Source organism: Entelurus aequoreus, linkage group LG05 (genome assembly GCF_033978785.1).
Source record: "Entelurus aequoreus isolate RoL-2023_Sb linkage group LG05, RoL_Eaeq_v1.1, whole genome shotgun sequence".
NCBI classification, from domain to species: domain Eukaryota; kingdom Metazoa; phylum Chordata; class Actinopteri; order Syngnathiformes; family Syngnathidae; genus Entelurus; species Entelurus aequoreus.
This window is the reverse complement of record NC_084735.1, coordinates 30,239,821-30,263,191: the sequence shown is the minus strand read 5'-3', so window position 1 is coordinate 30,263,191 and position 23,371 is coordinate 30,239,821. Positions and strand designations below refer to the sequence as shown.

The following is a 23,371-nucleotide window of genomic DNA, read 5'->3' as shown; positions in this document are numbered from 1 at the left end:
TTTTATTAGTAGATTGCACAGTACAGTACATATTCCGTACAATTGATCACTAAATGGTTACACCCGAATACGTTTTCCAACTTGTTTAAGTCGGGGTCCACGTTAATCAATTCATGGATGATTAACGTGACATGGATGTGCGTTGAAATATGGCAATAAAGGCATACACGGTGATAAGGTTCATTTTGTTCCTCATGATTATTTATTACTATTGATTTTTGAATCAATATATCACCACATTTATTGGCAGTGCAACATTAACTATGGTATTAAGAGGCAGCAATTAAGACTAATTGCAAACATGTTTTCTCATCATCAATCTTTTGTTTCAGATATTATTATTGATACTGATATATGATTTCTCTCTGTCACCACACAGGAACCTCGGGAAGTCAGGTCTACGTGTTTCCTGCCTCGGGTTAGGTGAGTTCATTTGGTTCCTCGTCTGTCTATTGGATTCAAATGGAAGAGATATTCATAACCGCCTGCACCTTTTGTTTAGGCACCTGGGTGACGTTTGGATCACAGATATCTGACGAGGTGAGACTTTCATCAAACTTACATATTTCTGTTTTTCTGTACTAATTCCATTCCTTCCACAGATGGCGGAGAACCTGATGACTGTGGCCTACGAGAACGGGGTCAACCTGTTTGACACGGCAGAGGTTTATGCATCTGGAAGGTCGGACTTATTGTCTTAGTGTCTTTGGGTTTTGACGTACACATATTTGTAGACATGTATAAACATAAATATTGTGTGTACCTGTACAGAGCAGAGATCACTCTGGGGAACATCATTAAGAAGAAAGGATGGAGGTGACTTCACTTATTCATTTATTATTCTCATACATGTGAAGATGTCCTAAAATGCTACATTATTGTTGTTCTAATTTTAAATATTTTTTGTTTATTTCTTTATTTTTTTTATATAAAATGTAAACATTTTATTATTTGTCTCAAGGGAACTTCCTATTTTGGATGGACTGGTTTCGATGTTGTTGATACTACTGTCCTATTTTATTCTTGAGCAAATGCATATGTCTGTATATTAACTCTTTATTTATATAGCACATTAAAACAAAGTTTGACTTCTGACTTTGACATATTTACCTTTTATAAGATATAGACTATAGATATATTTCTTGAAATCATTTTACATTTAGTAATACTGTAAGGTAAAGTACATCACAATTTGTAATTTCATTGATAGTAGTGTTTTAAAATAATAATTATAAAAATATGTTTTGTTCTTAAAAATGGTGGCTCTTTATATAATACTGGTAAAGTAATACACTAGTTTTTTCATGCCTAAGGTTTTATCTATTTTTTATGTGTATTCATTTACAAATATTAGACTCTCTAAAATGTAACTCTGATGTCAAATAATATGAATTTAACCCTTTACATGATACAATAAATGTCCATTAAAAATAACTTGTTAGTACAAAGTTATATTGGAAAACATAACCTAACAAATCAGTGGTATTTTATTTTTTAAATTATTATTTCCAAAAATAATTATTAAAAACAATATATTTTGTAAAATATGAACAACAATATATCATATTTTATGATATGCAATAATACAGAAATATATATATTATCTAATAATCCATTGTTTGAGAATGTATAGTACCTATATAAATACTAAATGTTGTATTTTGTTTATTGTATATATTGTCAGTGTTATTCAGTAATTTATTGTAACTAATGTTGTGTTTGGTGAATGTTATTGTTTTATTGAAACAAAAAATCAAATTATTTTTTCAACCCTGGCTAGACGCTCGAGTTTCGTCATCACAACAAAGATCTACTGGGGAGGCCAGTAAGTGTGGATTAATATGTGTGTTGTATTTTTAATGAAAATGTATTATTAATGGTGTTGTTTTATGACTCGTTCACAGAGCAGAGACAGAGCGAGGACTGTCCAGAAAACACATTATTGAAGGTATGGTAAAGCATCATCACATTGCATTATAACAAAAATGATCTGCTGTGAATTAGCCCGGTCGGGTGAGGGGAACAAAAGCTCTCATGGAAAATCCATCCGCTGATTATTGTCCTCCTCCCCAGCATGTTTTATCGTCTCTTCCTCCACAGCGTAATCCTAAAGAAGACTACTTTGTTTGTTTAATGTATCCTTGAGCTGTCCAATTAAATCAGGATTTGAATGGACTGTCTGAGCGTCATTGTCATCAGCCTTTTGAATTCAGCCTGTTACGTAATAGGTCAACTTTGTGCAGCTTTTAACGTTTGCACGCCGCGCATACTTGGGCTTTAGGCCTGTCACTGAAATGAGGGCAATGATGATGACACACGCGCGCACACACACACACACACACACACACACACACACACACACACACACACACACACCACTTTGGAAGGCATGATGAAGCTTGACATTTGACAAGAATACATAACAGATGCATTGGAAGTCAGCGAATTCCTTCTAAAAACAGATTTGTTTCCGCCCCACAGCAGCATTGTCCGAATTCTATTTGTAATCTTTCTTTCGCATGAATTACTAAACTAAATCCAAATGTCAAAAACTAAGTCTTTTTCCTCAAGCGTCATGCGACATTCATAATTTTTTATGTGAAATCTTTTTGTGACACGCAATGTGTCACAAAAAGTACTCAGTATGTTGCTGTGTAGCAAATTACACAGTATAATAAATACTATAATAAATAATACATAATAATAAAGAATAAATACATGAATAAATAATAAATACATTGTTTGATTCATATCTTTGAATCGAGAATCGATTCTGAAACGAATCATCAATCCAAGAATCGTAGTCAAATTATTGGGACGGCGTGGCGAAGTTGGTAGAGTGGCTGTGCCAGCAATCGGAGTGTTGCTGGTTACTGGGGTTCAATTCCCACCTTCTACCTTCCTAGTCACATCCGTTGTGTCCTTGGGCAAGACACTTCACCCTTGCTCCTGATGGCTGCTGGTTAGCGCCTTGCATGGCAGCTCCCGCCATCAGTGTGTGAATGTGTGTGTGAATGGGTAAATGTGGAAATACTGTCAAAGCGCTTTGAGTACCTTGAAGGTAGAAAAGCGCTATACAAGTATAACCCATTTATCATTATTTATAAATTGTGAGTTATTCACATCCCTATATATGTTAGAAATAATAGAATAGAATAGAAAGTACTTTATTGATCCCTGGGGGAAATTCAGCACCACAGTTTGCTCACAATAGACAAGAATAATAATAAATAATATAATATATTATATATATAATATATAAATAATATAAATATATTCTACATATACTACATATACTCTACATTTAAGTGCAGTCAAGAAGGAACATATGCATTATACAGTCTGATGGCTGTTGGTATGAAGGACCTCCTGTGTCGTTCCGTGTTGCATTTTGGGAGTCTGAGCCTTCCACTGAAGGTGCTCATTCTCCCCGCAAGGTCCGAGTGTAGTGGGTGGGAGGTGTTGTCCATAATAGCTAGGAGTTTTGCTAGACTTCTCCTCTCTGACACCACCGCCAGAGAGTCTAGCTCCACTCCCACCACGTTACTGGCCTACCAACTTGTCCAGTCTGTTTGCGTCCCTCGCCCTCAGCCCGCTGCCCCAGCAGGCCACGGCGTACAAGAAGGCACCCGCCACCACCGACTCGTAGAACATCTTCAACATTCTTTGTACAGACGTTGAAGGATCCTAGCCTCCTGAGAAAGTAGAGGCGGCTCTATCCCTTCTTGTAGAGTGCCTCAGTGTGTTTTGACCCATTCAGCTTGTTGTCGATGTGTACTCCCAGGTATTTATAATCCTCAACCATGTCCACATCGACCCCCCTGATGGAAACAGGGGTCACCGGAGTACTCCTCCTCCTTCCCAGGTCCACAACCAGCTCCTTGGTCTTCATCACATTAAGCTGGAGGTGGTTCTTTCCACACCATGTGACAAAGTCCTCCACCAGTGCCCTGTATTCCTCATCATCACTATCCTCAATACACCTCACTATCGCAGAGTCATCAGAAAACTTCTGAAGGTGGCAGGACTCTGAGTGATAGTGGAAATCGGTGGTGTAGATGGTGAAGAGGAAGGGGGAGAGGACTGTGCCCTGCGGGACCCCGGTGTTGCTGACCAGCCTGTCAGACACACAGTCCTGCAGCCGCACGTACTGTGGTCTGTCAGTCAGGTAATCAAAAACCCAGGACACCAAGGGGGCCTCCACCTGCATCGTCTCCAACTTCACACCCAGTAGCCCAGGCCGTATGGTATTGAAAGCACTGGAGACCATACAGTGTGACATGATACCATATGACAGTGTTATTATGTAACATTATAGAAAATGATGTAACACGTGATACCATACAATACTGCGTGACATTGAATAACATGCCACGTGATAAGATTCAACACAAGAAACATACGATACATGAACTATACTTTACTATTCAATCATATGAAATGATACTATATAGTACAAAATGATACCATACATTATATTAAGAATGATACGATACTGTTTGATACACTAAGACAGGGGTCGGCAACCCAAAATGTTGAAAGAGCCATATTAGACCAAAAAATAAATAAAAAATTAAAAGCCTTATACGCAAATCTTCGTTGACAGAAATGTTGTATATACATTTTTATTCTACACATTTTTGCAACATTGGAAATCATTAATAAAATGGAGACTTTTCAGGGGATTAGATAACTTCTGGAAATTACTGGCTCAGAATGGCCAAAGGTATAGATGTGTGTGTCCAAGTTAAAGGAAACGGCAGGCTGTCTTCTTCTAATGGATTCATTACAATCTTTGCAAGCTGGGTAACGCTTGCTGCGGTCTGGAACAACATGGCACACACACAACTATCAGAAATGCTTCCAATATTACATACAGATAAGGTGTCATGAGACATGCAAATATAAATTAAATACACAGAGGACATAAGTAAAGGAAATTATATTAGCTCAAATATACCTACAAACGAGGCATAATGATGCAATATGTACATACAGCTAGCCTAAATAGCATGTTAGCATCAATTGGCTTGCAGTCATGGATTGACCAAATATGCCTGATAAACACTCCAGCAAATCAATAAAATCAACAAAGCTCACATTTGTGCATTCACGCACAGCATAAAATGTTTGGTGGACAAAATGAGACAAAGGAGTGGCATAAAACACGTCTTTCTGTGGCAACATCGGAGAAAGTTGTACATGTAAACAAACTGATGAGTTCAAGGATCGCTGAAATTAGTAGGACAAAACGGTGCTTGCCAAATGCTCTCATCTGTGAAGCATGTATAACAAACCGTGGGATTTCTAACAATTAGGAAGATTTGTGTCATGTTTGTTCTCCTACAGAAAATATATTACAACAAAAAAATAATTTTTTTCTTCATCTTTTTCCATTTTCCCACATATCTGAAAGAGGTCCAGGGAGCCACTAGGGCGGCGCTAAAGAGCCGCATGCGGCTCTCGAGCCGCGCGTTGCTGACCCCCGCACTAAGATATGTGACCCATACGAAAATATACAATACTATACTATACTGTATATTTGTAAGAGCTAGATTATTGGCACAGTTCTTCTATTGTAGTGGATCTTATTTAATTACGCAGGTGTACCTACTTATTTTATCTCATATGTTGTCTTATTGTATGGAGCGTTTAATACCATATTGTTTTGGTATGGTTTTACTGTATTTTGTATCATGTGGTGTCATATCATTTCATATCATACTGCAACGTATTGTATCGTATTACATCATATGTATTTTATAATTTCATATACAATACCGATTCTCTTTAAAATTATACAATACAATTCAGTAGAATACAACAGAAGATGCTATTGTACCATCAATGTGGTATTGTAAAGCCGATTGAACCAGTTTATAAACAAGCTCTGAAAGTATTAGATAAAAATCCAAAAACGTATCTTACTTGTCGGATATTAAAAAAACATGAGCGCTTAAACCAGTGGTTCTTAACCTTGTTGGAGGTACCGAACCCCACCAGTTTCATATGCGCATTCACCGAACCCTCCTTTTTTTTCAAATTCAAGACAAAGTTATTATATGTTTTTGGTAACACTTTAGTATGGGGAACATAATCTAAGTAACAAAGACTTAATTTAGAGTTTTTTGGACACTAGGGGAACATATTCTAAGTAACAAAGACTTAATTTTGAGTTTTTTGGACACTAGGGGAACATATTCTAAGTAACAAAGACTTAATTTAGAGTTGTTTGGACACTAGGAGAACATATTCTAAGTAACAAAGATTGAATTTAGAGTTATTTGGTTAGGGTTCGGGTTACGGTTAGGGTTAGAGGGTTAGGGCCAGGGTTAGAGGGTTAGGGTTATAATAAGGCCATGTTATAGGTTATAATATGTTATAAGGTTGTTATAATGTGTTATATATGATATTATATATTATAATGTGTTATAATATATACATATATATATATATATATATATTATATATTATATATTATATATAATATATATATAATATATAATATATATATTATATATATGTATACTGTATATGTATATGTATACTGTATATATATATATATATATATATATATATATATATATAATATATAATATATATATTATATATTATATATAATATATATATAATATATATATATTATATATATATATTATATATTATAATGTGTTATATAATATGTTATAATATGTTATAAGCCATGTTATAAGGTTATAATAAGGCATTAATAAGTACTTAATAATGACTAGTTAAGAGCCAATATGTTACTAATTTGCATGTTAATGAGCAACTTATTAATGGTGAATATGTTCCCCATACTAAAGTGTTACCATGTTTTATTACTGGTGCACAAAATGAACCGTGCATGAACATCACCTTGTTCAAAGAACAAAACCAACACAGTGCATAAACTCACAACAAATTACACATCTGCAAATCAGTCTGACTTCTGCTGTTGCCGTATCCGTAATACGCTGATAGGGAGAAGTTATTATGTACAGGATGAGTCGGGTGTGTTTTGACCTCCGCCGAACCCCTGAGCCCGACTCACCGAACCCCTAGGGTTCGATCGAACACAGGTTAAGAACCACTGGCTTAAATTGGGACAACACTGTTAAATACATCGACGCCACCTTCATCTACTAAATCTTCCATGACAAAGCACCTCCTCCATGACAAGAGTTTGTGAAAAAAAACCATGAACAGGTCAAGAAGACTGTGTAGTTCTTGGTAAAAAAAAAAAAAGAGGGCCCATGGTCCAGAAACTTTCTCTGTCCATGCATCTCACACTTGGAATTCAACAGCAAATACCAATACGTGAACTTCCGACCCTGGTCTCTTTCACCAAACATTTCAAAGCTTGTCTACTGGAAGAACAACATTGCTGCCACAATCATGCCTAAACGTGTAATTTTTTTTTAATATTAGCTAACTGTTGGGGTACCTTTTATTACTTTGACTTTATTAAGGCTAATTGTTCTACTTGTCTATGTTGTCTTACGTATGTGCTATGTAAACATCAACCTGCTGAAGGGGCTGAAGATGGAAATTAGCCATTGGCTATAATCTTGCATATTTACATGTATATGTGCATTAACATGTATTGTCCTATTTTAAATAAATCAACTCTAAACTCTGTGGTAGTGTATAGTATATTTTTGAATTGTATTGTATCATACGATGTTCTACTCTATAATATGCTATACTGTTACATACTGTATTTTTTTTTATTGTATTAGAAGGTGTCTCTTCGTATCATACTTTATCAAATTGTATCATATAATTATGTACATATATTGTACGGTATCATAAGGATCAAGTCCTTGTAGTGGAGATAATGTCATTTTCAGTATTTGTCCAGTTCCTTACTGTGTACTATGGTTTCTTCAGGATGTACATTTAGCACCCCGTGCTTCTTTAAGTAACATGCTTCATAGGCTTTTTGTCAGATGCTCATTGATTGAATTGTAGACGTTTGTTCCCCTCAGCAAACCTCTCTGCTTTGGCAACGCCATCTTGTTTTTTGTTTTTTTTTGTTGGTGATTTTATGAAGACGACAAGTGTGACGTTGTGATTTCTGCCAACATGCATGTATCCATGTTGTTGACATTGTGATTTCTGCCAACATGCATGTATCCATGTTGATGACATCGACATCCACATCCACAGTTTAGGATTGCAGAAAGTTGTCCACGTGTTTCTGTGTGGAAGCATCTTGTTATCAGCTGCCCCGGTTCGAGGCCTTTGTGTAATATGGAGCCCAGTTATAATCACATGTTTCATGCGCTTAGATTGCTCCAAATCATTTGTGATGTAATGCGATCATTGTGCTGTATCAATTGCATGTATCATGTGTTCTTTAAACATAGATAACAAATATATTCACGGACACAAGAGGCATCTCTTACTCAAAAAACTATCGGTGCAAGTTGTATGCTCAAGAAAAGTGTCTGAATAGTCCAAAACTTCTGAATCAGAGCAGAGTTTTTTTTAATCCATCTGACCTCACAAGAAGTGACACCACAAAGTATGCAGTATTGTATGCTATAACATTCTATCATATCATGTGGTATCGTTTTATAGTGTATCATATCACAGTGTGCGATATCTTTTATTATCATATTAAATTGCAAAGTATGATTTCATTGTGTATAGTATATTTTTGCATAGTATTGTATCATATGGCACTGTGTGGTATCGTTTGTATAATTTCATAACCTGCTCTATCTCTTTTATTTCATATCTGATGATAACTGATGGATCGTTTTCTGTGGTCCTCATTTAATCATCCTAATGTATGAGTTCATATGACTGAATCGTAGTGTCTTAAATGATAAAAAATAATTTCACAATAACTCACAGTATAATTTTGCATAGTATGGTATCATATTCCAAAAACATGCACCTGGGGATAGGTTGATTGGCAACACTAAATTGGCCCTAGTGTGTGAATGTGAGTTTGATGTGTTGGCCCTGCGATGAGGTGGCGACTTGTCCAGGGTGTACCCCGCCTTCCGCCCGATTGTAGCTGAGATAGGCTCCAGCGCCCCCCGCGATCCCGAAGGGAATAAGCGGTAGAAAAATGGATGGATGGATGAATGGATGGGTGGATGTATACGTATGATATAATTTTACAATGTCCAGTATATTTTTATCGTATGATACAGTATCTATTTGTATCATTTCATTTCATACTATAATGTATTGTATCATACTTACTTGTCATATGGTATAATTTCAGGACTGAATTGTACAGTATTGTATATTTCAAAACAAATATGGGTAGGCTATCATATAATAATGTATCATAATGTATCATATAATTAATCATATGGTATTATTTTGTATCATATGATTGAATTATGTATTATAGTTTCAAAATGTATAGTATTTTTTGTATTTAATCAAATCACTTTATAATGTATAATTTGGTATCAAATCATACAGTATTGTATGATTAGTCATATAGTGTACTTTATCATTTTGTATAATAATTGATCATATAATGTATGGTATCATTTTGTATCATGATGGAATCACATTTTATAGTTTCATAGTGTATAGTATGATTTTGTATCTAATTGTGTCACTTCATAACGTATATTTTTGTATGACACTGTATCGTATTATTGATCATACATGGATGGTGTCATTTTTTATTATATGATGGGATCACGTTTTATAGTTTCATAATGTACAGTATTGAATTATATTACTTCATAATGTATCATTTTGTATCATGTGAGTCAACCATGTATTAAAGTATAGTATAGTTTTGTATCGAATTGAACCTTTTCAAAATGAATTATTCTGGATGGTATCACATGGCATGTATTTTACAATGTATTAATATAGTATGGTTCTTATCAATGGCAGGTTTAAGAGGATCCTTATCGAGACTGCAGCTTGATTACGTGGATATTGTTTTTGCCAATAGAAATGATGTCAACAGTCCAATGGAGGGTGAGTCTCAGCATGATTCACATGATATCGTGTGCCTCGGAAAAGTATCATTTCAAGTATGGTTTTTGCAGAGATCGTGCGTGCTATGACGTTTGTGATCAACCAGGGCATGGCCATGTACTGGGGCACCTCACGTTGGAGTGCCATGGAAATCATGGTCATTATTATTCAATTCCTATTCTCCTGTCGGTTCATGAGCACACTGATGGTTTCGCCATGTTTGTTTCTGCTGCATCAGGAGGCCTACTCGGTGGCTCGACAGTTCAATCTGATACCACCTGTGTGTGAGCAGGCAGAGTATCACTACTTTCAGAGGGATAAAGTGGAGGTGCAGCTTCCTGAGCTCTACCACAAGATCGGTATCAAGTCATCTTGGATTTGAAATCTGTGATTTTGTTGAAACATAGAATGACTTTGAGCTTCATTTGCTTGCTTCAGGGGTTGGAGCAATGACGTGGTCTCCCTTGGCCTGTGGATTAATCACAGGGAAGTACAGCGACGGAGTACCAGAGTGCTCCAGAGCAGCAATGAAGGTCAGTTTGATTGGACTCTGCATCCTCCCCTGGGATTCTCCTTGGTGTAATTCCCCAGCTGATCAGTCGAGCATTCTTTTTTCAGTTTTTTTTTTATAAGAAAGCAGTATAAAAAAAAGCACTTTAACTCACTTTTTCCACCTCGATTTCTCTGAAGGGATACCAGTGGCTGAGAGAGCGAGTGAACAGCGAGGAGGGGCGCAGGCAGCTGGCTAAAATCAAAGAGCTCCACCTACTGGCAGACAGACTGGGCTGCACCGCCGCACAGTTGGCCATTGGTACGGACTCAAATACCCTCTTCATGAAATGTAACATTCATGATTATGATTATTATTTAACTTGTTTGTGTGTGACCTCTCATTGGATTTGAAGGATCCATCCGACTGCTACCCCTTGAAGCCAAATTTTAAAGCATGCTGAACACTTTGTTCTTGTTTTTCCCAGCCTGGTGTCTTCGTAGCGAGGGAGTCAGTTCGGTGCTTCTGGGTGTTTCAAACACAGATCAGCTACTGGAGAACCTTGGAGCCCTCCGGGTAAAATTGTTTCTTGCTTTTTTTCTATTTTTAGTTTACCCCTAAAGTCCTACATGGTTATTGATATGCCATATGTTAGCTATTCTCCAGATACCCTTTGTATGTTAGCTACCTAGCCATGGCCTGGAACAGTGGTTCTCAAACTTTTTTCCCCAAGTACCACCATAATGACCAACATTAAAATACAGTAGCCGAGTAGGGCTAAGTATTCATTAAAAACAAGGCAGAGGCATAGTATATTATAAACTATCTTTCTCTCTCTCTCTCTCTCTCTCTCTCTCTCTCTCTCTCTCTCTCTCTCTCTCTCTCTCTCTCTCTCCTCTCTCTCTCTCTCTCTCTCTCTCTCTCTCCTCTCTCTCTCTCTCTATATAGTATATATATATATATATATATATATATATATATATATATATATATATATATATATATATATATATATATGCATTTGTGGGAAAAAATCACAAGACTATTTCATCTCTACAGACCTGTTTCATGAGGGTTTCCTCAACCATCAGGAGATTTTAATGGAAGCATTCACATACCATGGTTTATATAGGGCACAGAGCGGGTGGGTACAGGCAGGCGTAGGGGCGTGGTGATTGGCTCATGTGTTACCTAGGAGGTGTTTCCTTCTGTGACGGCATGCTGATACCATTTTGCTGTGCTTGTTGAGGGATGACAAGTATGGACGGTATATAATTAACAGTTTCTCTTTTAAGCATAGGTTGCATCTTTTATTACCACTGTTGTAAGGTGTGCTGGATGCAAGAATTTGCAATGTTATCGAATATTCAACATTATTGTCTTTGAGATTCCAAATGTGTTGACTGAGTTTCTGTAGTGTTCCGCAAGCTTTTGCTTCTGAAAGAGGCTTTGTGATTGTTCCATCTGGTTTTGAATGCTCCCTCAGTTAATCCTACATATGTGTCGGATGTGTTAATGTCCTTGCGTGTTACCCTTTGCTTGGTAAACGACTGATGGTTGTAAGCACCCCCCGTTGAGAGGTCAATCAGGTTTCTTGCGGCAGTTACAGCCTTTGTCGGTTTTGGAGTCATTCTGCTTGGTGGTGGACGCTCCTTTTCAATTGCTTTATTGTGGTTTGAAATGATTTGTCGTATATTGTTCATGCAGCTGTAGCTCAATTTAATGTTGTTCTTGTTGAATACTTTTCTTAGGTTGTTGCCTTTGGGGAAGTGTTTGTCGATCAGGGTGAGGAATTTGTGGCCAATATTAGTTGAGACGTTTTTGCTGTATGGGGGGTTGTACAGATAATGTTGTTTCGTTTTCTGCTCCTTTTTGGTTGGTTTCCTGGCATGGGTTCGTAGGTGAGGGTGAAGTTGTATCCGCTTTCATCAAGTGCTTTTTGGTACGGGGGGGTTGCTTTGTCTAATTCAGCTTTGCTAGATGACAGCATCGATAGTCTTTTATTAATACCGGTAGGTATTCTTTTCGTGGTGGTGGGTGGGTGGTTGCTGTCATGGTGCACGTATTGGAGTGTTGTGTTGGGTTTCGCGAATGGTTGTAGCTGTTATTCCTCAGGTTGAAAGTGACGTCGAGGAAGTTGACGGTTTGCTTGTTGGCTTCAAATCGTTGATCCGTAGGCCGTTCTCTTTGAAGATTTGGCATATACGCTTCTTGGTATTCTCGCTGCTCCTTGGCGAGGCGCGACACACTGCCAGTCCGTCATCACGGTAAATACCAAGGTTCAGGTTGAGGCTAGCGAGCTGGGAGAGGAGGAAACTCCCAACAAGTTCGCACGTTTCTGCTCCGTCAAAACTCCCCATGGTGACGTCGAATGTTGAATTGTTCTTTTTTTGCCATGGTGTACCGTTGCGGAAGAGTATAGAGTTCTTTGCATGGATGATGGTGTTTCTTTCGTTGCCTGTGATTGAGTCGTAGTCCGAGGCAAAGTCTAGTGCTTTGGTCAGTAGGTCTTGTGTGATGGAAGGGTCAAATTCTTCGACATCGAAGGAGATGAAGTTGTGCTGTTGTTTGTCTTGGATGTTGCTGAACCATTTGATTACTGCTGCTGTATTTCTCCATTGGTTGAGTGGTGTTTTGTCCGTAATTTTTGTGTTGATTCTGTCCAGGATTATTTTGCTGATTTTTCCCATTTCGGATTTAGTTGGGTTTATTAGTCGGCATGATGGGTTATTTGCGAAGTTGGGTTTGTGGTCCTTCAATGTGATGAAGGCTTCCTTGTTGGCTGTAGCGTCCACCCTGTCCTCGATGTCCAGTTCATCCGCAATCCGTTTGTTTTCCAGGTGGATGTTCTGTAAAGTGTTGGGTTGTGCTTTTTTGTATGATTTGGTGATGCTTCTGTCCAGTAAAGTGTTATGTTCTTGTATGTTCATTCTGTAGAAATTTGTGGTTTTATCGGCGGCTATGATGAGGTTGCTTAGGCTATGATGAGGTTGCTTACTTTAAGCAACTTCTTGTCTTTTTTCCTGATCTAGCGTATATTCCGCTCTACCCCGGTATTGAGCACTGTATAACGGATAAACCACAGAAACCACAGAAACCTTGACTGTATGTGTGTATATATATATATATATATATATATATATATATATATATATATATATATATATATATATATATATATATATATATATATAATATATATATATATATATATATATATATATATATATATATATATATATATATATATATATGTCCCCTCCAAGGTTTCTCATAGTCATTCACATCGACGTCCCTTGTGTGGGCTCTGTGCCGAGGATGTCGTTGTGGCTTGTGCAGCCCTTTGAGACTTTTGTGATTCAGGGCTATATAAATAAACATTGATTGATTGATTGATTGATATAAATGCAGAGAGAGAGAGGGGGGGAGAGAGAGAGAGAGTCCATATATATATATATATATATATATATATATATATATATATATATATATATATATATATATATATATATATATATATATATATATATATATATATATATATATATATATATAGTATAATTATATTTAGTATTTTTGGTCATTGTAACATTACACACACTTTGAACAGTAACACTGTGTTTAAATATAGGAAAATAAAACACTGTACTTAAATAAAGAATCAAATACATTTAATTTAATTCAATTAAGTGATTCTTTGGCGTACCACTAGATGGAGCCCGTGTAACACTGGGGTACACATGCCACAGTTTGAGAATAACTGGCCTAGGAATGACTGATTCAATGTGGATGCGCATCTCTTCTTCAGCATTAGTTTTATATGCAGATGCAACACATATTAATGTTAATGAAACATCACACTCATATCTTGCCATTAGAGGGTGCGGTCTCTCAAATTGTGGTATAGAAACGTGTGGACTTAGGAACAGAGCCCACTTACATAGTGTTCTCTAGAGTAAGACGGATACCGTATTTCCTTGAATAGCCGCAGGGGCGTTAATTAATTTAAAACCTCCTGTCACTCCTGCGTTTACCGGAAACCGGCGGGATGGCCGTGCATGCGGTAATTATTTTAAAACCTCTTCTCACTCCGGCGTTTACCAAAAGGAATCCATAAAATTTAGGCGTGCGCTTTGAGTGTGATGTAAGCATACCATCATGAAAAGCACATTTAATTAAAAAAAACGTTATTATGGTCTTACCTGTACTTATAAATGGAGTCCATTTGCAGCTCCTTCTGACCAAAAGCATCGATAACTTGTTTATAGAAGTCTTCCTTATTTTCTTTCTTCAGTTTTAAAAGTCTATGTTTCGATGGAGATATTCCTTTAATTATTACCTCCTGCTTCGATTGAAAGTCCAGTTTAGAAAACTGTTTTATTTTAGATACCGGTATGTAATCCTCCATGTTAAAAGTTCAGGCAGAGGAAAAAAAAAAAATCTCTTGCTGCGTGTGTTCACTTCTTCTGCAGTACCGGAAGTCGCAAGAAGGATCACTAGCGCGGCAGCGCCCTCTACCACCAGGAGGCGGGAGTCATTTAATGACTTATACAGTATTTCACACACGCAGCTACGGTATATTAATAAAACATAGCTGCTTACTGTTCTCTTTAGCATATTGTACCGGTATTCAATAGCTTGGACCTTAAATCCTACTGAAAAGCTCTTTATCTTTTTTCCTTTGTGCGATTGTAAACTACTAAAAGCAGCTTCCTCCATTTTGAAAATGAGGACAGATGCGTCACTCGTGACGTAACGAATTTGACCCGGTGGAAGTTCTAGCCATATGCTAAATATTTTGCGAAACGAGTTTGACCCGGCGAAAATTATAGACATGCGATAATAAAATTAATATTTTGCGAAACGAATTTGATCCAGCTTCAATAATAAACCGGCGATAAGGCCAAGCATGCGTTAATTATTTTGAGAAACGAGTTTGACCCGGCAGTAATTCTAGACGTGCGAATACTATATTCCCTGCGCCAATTCAAGGAAATACGGTAGACATATGGTATCATTTCATAATGTCTTGTATCTTATTTATGTTAGATCATTTCATATCATATTATTACGTATGTATGCTGTAATGCATTGTATCATTTTGTGAGGTCATTATTTTTATCATGTTTTTATTTGACTGAATTATAGAATGGTATACTTATCTTTTTACATTGTGTTGTATCGTATGTATCCTATCATTTCATACAGTATTTGTAATTTCATAATGAAAAGTAAGTATATATTTGTTAAGGTATCTCTTCCTATGATATAATTTCATATCATATTGTATCATAATTACATACATATCATGTTGTAACTTTTATATGGTACACCATACTGCAGGGGTGTCCAGTTTTTTGACTGGGGGGCCGCGTTGGGCTTTAAAAATGTGGCCGCATGCAAAGTAACTTAGTAAGCTCATACATATAAATGAGTACCTATTATTATGATAATATAATGAATATATAATAAATAATTATTTTAATTGGATATTAAGAGTATGTGAAAGTTCAATTCCTACTTTGTTTACTTCCGTGACCACGTCCTTAAAAGTTTTTTAATCAATCAGAAATGTTAAGCAGCTAAAGTACGGCAAACATCATAAGTGTGCTATACTGTATCATGTAATTACATATATATGTAATTACATATATATTTAATTATATATATATATGTAATTACATATATACTGTATAATGCATTGTTTCCTTTTGGGGCAGCACGGTGGTAGAGGGGTTAGTGCGTCTGCCTCACAATACGAAGGTCCTGAGTAGTCTTGGGTTCAATCCCGGGCTCGGGATCTTTCTGTGTGGAGTTTGCATGTTCTCCCCGTGACTGCGTGGTTCCCTCCGGGTACTCCGGCTTCCTCCCACCTCCAAAGACATGCACCTGGGGATAGGTTGATTGGCAACACTAAATTGGCCCTAGTGTGTGAATGTGAGTGTGAATGTTGTCTGTCTATCTGTGTTGGCCCTGCGATGAGGTGGCGACTCGTCCAGGGTGTACCCCGCCTTCCGCCCGATTGTAGCTGAGATAGGCTCCAGCGCCCCCCGCGACCCCAAAGGGAATAAGCGGTAGAAAATGGATGGATAGATGTTTCCTTTTGTAAGGTCATTATTTTGTATCATGTTTTTATCCGACTGAAACATATACTGTATTTCAAAATGGTAGAATCTTTTTGCATTGTATTGTGTCATATGGTATTGTATCATTTCATAGCATATTGTATCATAATTACACATGTATATTTATATGTGATATATGGTATAATAGTTTGGTTATGGTTAAGGTTTGAGTTTATTTGGAACAGGTATACAGATACAAAATGGTACTTTATATAATCCACACATTCTTATTTCTCTTGACAACATGTTTGAAAAGAAGTAGGAAGAAGCAAAGCTTATTTAATTCTACCCCTTTTCCAATTCAGATTGTATGATCACTATATCCAACATTATGTATTATTCTAACTAATCTTTTTTGTAACACAGTTATTAAATTAGATAACATTAGTGAGCAGTAAAGAATATGTAGTGGTTTTTGGTCCGAAATGTATTTTGCTTTATTCATTATTGAAATATGTATTGCCACTTTATGTTGTATATTTTATATGAGATTTCCTGTTCATTCATCATCTATTATTACAACCAAAACATGTATTTATTTCACTCTTTCAATGTCTACTCCATCTTTGTGTTTGACTTTCTCTTCTACTTTTAACCAAATAGCATTGTTTTAGTTTTACTGAGATTCAATGTAGTCTGATTTTGTCAAGCCATCTCGTAATTCGTACATACAATTACGTACAAATAATGGTCTGTATCATTTTGTGAAGTCATTATTTTCTATTATGTGTTTTTATCTGCCTGAATCATATAGTACAGTATCATTTCACAATCATTTTACTCTACGTATTTTTTGAAAATGTTACGCTTTTTTCCTCTAATACCACAGCCATACACCTTACAGTCATATAACTTGATATGTGAAACATGCTACCTGTTAGCATGCTAACATTTACATGCTAACCTTTTCAGCTAATTTTACCCTTTTTTCTGTAATTCAACTGCCATACACCTTAGAGTCATATAACTTGGCATGTGACACATGCTATATATTAGCATGCTATTGTTAGCATGCTAACAATAGCATGCTAACCTTTTTAGCTAATTTCACACTTGCTTCTCTAATTCAACTGCCATACACCTTAGAGTTAGCTTATTTTGTACGTTTACACCTAAAACTCAGATTCAGACCCTCCGCACCACTTTAAAAGTACGGTGGCTCGTGGCGACCCCCGGCCAGAGGTTTAGGGCACAGATAGCAGGCCCAACAAAATGTCTAGTTACATACATATATAATGTATCATTTCATAAGGGCATTGTTTTTGTCATATATCTTTTTATCTAACTGAATCATATAGTCTATATTCTCACAATATGTCGTATCTTTTGTACATTGTAATGCCATATGTTATCGTATCATTTCATACAGTATTTATGATTTTATAATGTATAATATATTTTTATTGTGTCATATTGTATTATTTCATATATCATACTTACTAACTTGTTTTTTTTTTTCATGTCAAATTTCAAATATTCAGCTTCTCAGAATTTGTCTTCTAGGCTTTTTACACAATTGATTTATAACAAAACAATTGTTCCCCTTAAAATGTATAAAGAAAAAGCAATTTGTTTGTATCGGTATTAGCGAGCTAATGTAAAGTTAAAGTACCAATGATTGTCACACACACACTAGGTGTGGCGAAATTATTCTCTACATTTGACCCATCACCCTTGATCACCCCCTGGGAGGTGAGGGGAGCAGTGAGCAGCAGCGGTGGCCACGCCCGGGAATCATTTTTGGTGATTTAACCCCCAATTCCAACACGGTTGTTAGCCTTGATGCTGGGAAAAAAATTCAAAACATATCACATATACGGAAAATATCTACGTTGTGTTTATTTTTCTTGCTCAGTTCGTGTTACAATGCATATTTGTATTTCTTTTTATTTTATTTTATGCGTTACAATGCATTACATTGTGTATTTATGAACTTGTCAATACATTGATGATTTTCTTGTGGCAACCATCCACTATGGGGTTGGTTGTCACATTGGGACTTTCTTAGTTGATTACTTTTTTGTTGCAATGAGTTGGATAATCAAAAGCAAAATCATTTTATTAACCAACACGTCAAGCTTCAATTTGATGTAGGACTGTTTATTGGCGGATGTTTTTATTTTCAGAAATATAGACTAGAGTAAAACATGTGACAACCAACCCTGTTCTCGCCTGTATGTGACAAATTAAAGTCCGTAAAGTACAACGGAACGTCGAAAGTCAAACACTTCATTAACCTCCATTGCATTTCCATTTACAATTGACGTCTCCCGGAGGAAATCAGAGAAATAGAGACAACTGTGTTTTCCCACAGGACAGCAATTTATTTGTGACGGTGGGTTGGTGCGAAACGCGAGAGGGTTAGATGACGTCTTGGTCTAATTTGCATAATTGGACATGAGGCATGTGCATGTACACTTTTACTGACGCTACGGGAGAGACAGAACTTGAGCAAAAAACAAGATAAGCAAAGGAAATATAATTGTTTCTTTTTGCTGTTTCTTTTATGTCATAAGTAAGATGGAGCCACATGTGAGTGCTTTTAGACGGGGAGAGGAGCGAAACAGCTTTGACTTTACATTAAGCTCCATTTTTATTTGCCTTGACGCTGGATTTTTTGTGTGATTGTTGCAGCCTAAAATACCTGAATGTTGCGGCAAAAGTTGCAAAGTTTTAAGTCTTGTTTTTTCTAATAACATTGTGATTTGATGAATTTGTAATCAATGTTTTATTTGTAACAATGACACCAAAAAGCACAGGATGTCAACAAATCTAACAAAATATGCTTTATTTACATCTTAAATTCAACATTTTTGAACACCGACAGAAATTCGCCATATTCAATTCACAAGATCTCGCGGGCCTTTTTTTTTTTTAGATGTTTTTACCAAAAATTGCAGAAGAAATATGTTTTTTTAGGTGTTGGATGCAGAAAGTGAAAGTTGCAATAATTTTTTGTAATTTACATCCTGTAATTAAAATACAGACATTTGCTGAAGAAAAAGTAATTCATGAAGAAATATAAAAGAAAAGCCATAACCGGTCCCCTGCTTCCCCGGCCCCAATATCAGTTGATATTTGAAACAGGTCCCCAAGTAGCTGTCCAGGATAAGCCTGAATTATGATTAATTGATGTTGGACCTCCAGAATCAGCATGTCCTCATCCATTTGTGTCAACAAGGTGAAATTACGTCTGAAAATATTTGACAAGTTAACTTCAGGTCCGTTTTAGTAGGACGTTTCAAAGCGTAAAATACGATCCCCCTTGAGCACGGGGTATTTTATTTTGAAAGTTAACCGGCTCATCTATGTCGTGTTTGTGCATGACTTCCTCACCCAAACAAGCAAATTTGAGCTAAATTGATGCACAGATTTAGCGCAGGGATGCGGTACGGCACTGGCTTGAACGGAAACGGGAAGAATGCGCCGTTCCGCATCCAGGGGAAATCCCATGGATGTACCTTTCAACTTTAAAGGCCTAGTACTGTATGCGGAAAAAAGAGGAACCAAAACAACCGGAAACTAACACCAGCTTCTCATTTTCTCTTCCTCCTGTGCAGATTTTATCCCAAATGACGCCGCAAACTGTCAGCGAGATGGACGGCGTGCTGGGAAACAAACCACACTTGAAGAAGGAGTCTCGCGCTTGAGCATCCCTGAAAACGATCAAGCTTTTTTCTCTGCTGTATACTCAACAACTTGCATGTCCTCAGCAACATTATGCTTCCAGAACGAGCGCATAAACCACTGTGCGCAGTACAATGTATCATGTATGGATTAAAAAAAAAATATCTCTACAAAAACAGGTCATATTAACGCTCAGTGACAGTAGAGGTGGCCTCAGGCTATAAAAGTAGCTGCTTGCAAAAAGCTAAGAAAAAGACGACGGCTGTGCTAAAATGACTGTGTTAGTGGTGCGTTCACTGCACGCGGGAGTCTCCAGACCCTTTACTGCCTGAACTGTAGTAGCAGCAACAGCAGCGTCAAAAGGGGTCAAAGGTTAGTAATCATGCGTCAAGCCCAACATTTCCCATGGTGTGCATGTGACTGGTCGGGAACTGCTGTTCACAGTGGATCACTTGTGAAGTTTCAAAAAAATAATAATAATAAAATTTAAAAAAAAGACATCACATGCTTTATAGAAATAGGCCGACGACTCAGAGGTATGAAAAAAAATGCACTAAAGGAGATGAGATTATAAAGTTTACAAGTTTGGCTGAGAATCCCTGCTCTTAATGAAAATGAATGCATTTTTAAAAAAAAAAAAGAAAAGATGACAAGTATTTTCATGCATTTTGCTTTTATTTTTAATGAACTGTACAGCAGGCTGGGGGTTGGGAGGGGTAGGGGGTTACAATCTTATTCACCAAACCTGCTGTTGCCCCCTTGTTCCTAAACTGTGCGCATGTCCCTTTAAGAAAGGAAAGCCCCCCCACAACCCCAACAGGGTGTATAATGTGGCATGGCTTTGAATGGTATGTAGATTTGCAGTGCCCTTGTAAGCCTGGTATTACGGTAAATGATCAGGAGAGCATCTTTAAATGACAATTGGGAGTACAAGGACTGATCACATGGGGGGGTGGGAGATTCAGAAAATATATGTTGTTGTTTTTTAAATACTGAAGTCGTTTTCATTGCTTCTTTGATCATATCTCTGGGAATTGTCTGTTTTGTTCCTTTGTTTGTAAAAAATTTGTTTTTTTTCCTTTCCCTTCTTGGAAGAGTGGGGTGAGGGAGGGAAGCGATGTTCCTTCTGTTATTCTCCATGAAACAAAATACATGTGGGGGAGTTTTGAGGACTTGTTTGGGTCGGCACACCAAACGTGTATATAGTTTGTCAGCGAGATATCCTGTAAAAGGCATTGTTTAGGAAACATGAAGGACATCCCCTTTGTTACTCTGTGATCTGAGTGTTGCGTCCAGTGTACACGAACGTTTCAATCCAACCTATGAACATGTAAACTTTGCCTGCATACCTTCTATTTTACTGTCTTGCAACAAGGAGAACATGTGAAAAGAGGCAACAATCCATGCTGAATGTACCGTGTCTGTTGCTGCGTCTAAAGGGAAAGCACATTACATGACTTAAAGAGAGCTCTGCTCTGTTTTGTTTTTCTTATGCAAACATTTCTATTATCATAATGATTCATGCACACACACACACCATCCTATTATTTCATAGTTCAGGTTAAAAAAAAGAAAAAGAAGCTGCGTACACCCCAGTGCTCAAGAAGTACAGGAAAAGAAGGTAAGCCACTGGTATTCTTTTTTGAGTCCTCTTCTCTTGATGTTTTATTGCTGGAGTTGTGTTGAATTGTGCTTGAGAAAATGTGAAAAACACAACATAGATGTTTGTCTTCAAGAGAAATTCACATTTCCAGCAGCTTTACAAGGGTGGGAACACCGGCGCGTGCAAGGTTTAAAAAAACAAACAAATAAAATGTATCAAACATATCGTAGTACGCTTAAGAAAATACCCATGACATGCACACACTGAAGATCAGAAAACACAGGCTGTGGTGTCTATGTGCTTAAAAAAATCGATTCATACCCGAATTTTTTTATTTATCTATTCCAATTCCAAAATTATTCATAATTTTCAAAAAACTACCAAAATTTTCTGGACTATAAGCCGCTACTTTTTTCCCAAGGTTTAAATCCTGCGGCCGATACAAAGGTGCAGCTAATCTATGGATTTTTTAATTATGGAATGGATTAAGCAAAGAAATCAAACAATGTATTAAATGACCTACTTTAAAAAAACAAAACTATCCAAACTCAAAGTGTTAACAAAGGAAGAAGAATCCTAATAAACATCTTGAACCATATTAAAAATGGAGAAAATCTTGTTCATCTCATAAGGGATGAATAAAGACATCAATGACTTTTCTGTTTTGTGTGATCATCAATATACTGTCGTGTTGCAGGCAATCGGTTGGAACCAATTAAAGTATGTAAATGATCATTTACGTAATCTTTCTATGTAAATATCACATGTCACAAGGTATCGGTATATATCTACCGCTTATAGTTCGGTGCGGCTAATATATGAACGACTATTTTTTTCCTTCCAAAATCTAGTGGGTGCGGCTTACATCGCGGAAAATACAGTATTTAAAAAATACTACTTTTTTTCAATTGCAATCAATCTTTAGAAATATATATTTTTTTAGGCCATCTCTGTGCTTAGTCACTGCGTGTATACTGTACATCATATGTCAGCAACCAAGAGGAGCTTTTGTAACCTGTAACCTGTTTTTAAAGCTTTTATTATCACCTTTGTATCAACTAATATATTGCGAGAATTGGTTAAAACCGAAAAGCGTGTTGAATCGAGAATCTTTTATGAATCGAATCGTCACCCCAAGAATCATCATCAAATTGTGAGTTATTGTGAGAGTCACATCCCTATGATATATCATCTTATATTTATATTTATTTTTGCTCATGATAACCATATCAGATTTGAAGTAATCCTGCACCAAAGCGACAAAAACATGCAATTAAGTAATCAAAATAATAATTTTACATGCCTTTATCCACACTGTCTATGTAAGGAACTGGGCTCCACTTCTCTAGATGACATATCGAGTTTGGTGAAGGAAAGGGGGAGTTCCAAGTACAGTTAGTTATACTCAAAAACTAATTGGTATAATGGGAAATAAATTCAAGATTCAATTTCAGGAACAAAAAAAACATAAAGGGAACTTCCATCCATCCATTTTTTACCGCTTGTCCCTTTCGGGGTCGCGGGGGGTGCTGGAGCCTATCTTGTTTGTGAAATTGCATC

The 23,371-nt window shown here is 36.7% G+C and overlaps 2 protein-coding genes across 2 annotated transcripts in view; one reads left to right on the top strand and one right to left on the bottom strand.

The window, feature by feature from the left end:
• Nucleotides 1-23,371, bottom strand: part of LOC133650454 (voltage-gated potassium channel subunit beta-2-like) — a 193,384-nt gene that overhangs the window by 104,843 nt on the left and 65,170 nt on the right. The gene's annotated exons all lie outside the window — the stretch shown is intronic.
• On the top strand, nucleotides 377-22,250 carry LOC133650453 (voltage-gated potassium channel subunit beta-3-like). The gene is made up of 13 exons (XM_062047700.1): nucleotides 377-423; nucleotides 503-540; nucleotides 603-682; nucleotides 772-816; nucleotides 1,781-1,825; nucleotides 1,905-1,948; nucleotides 9,880-9,966; nucleotides 10,038-10,123; nucleotides 10,205-10,325; nucleotides 10,405-10,499; nucleotides 10,657-10,777; nucleotides 10,944-11,032; nucleotides 20,142-22,250. The coding sequence occupies exons 3-13, from the start codon at nucleotides 603-605 to the stop codon at nucleotides 20,229-20,231; spliced, it is 903 nt and encodes a 300-aa protein (XP_061903684.1). The 5' UTR covers nucleotides 377-423; nucleotides 503-540; the 3' UTR covers nucleotides 20,232-22,250.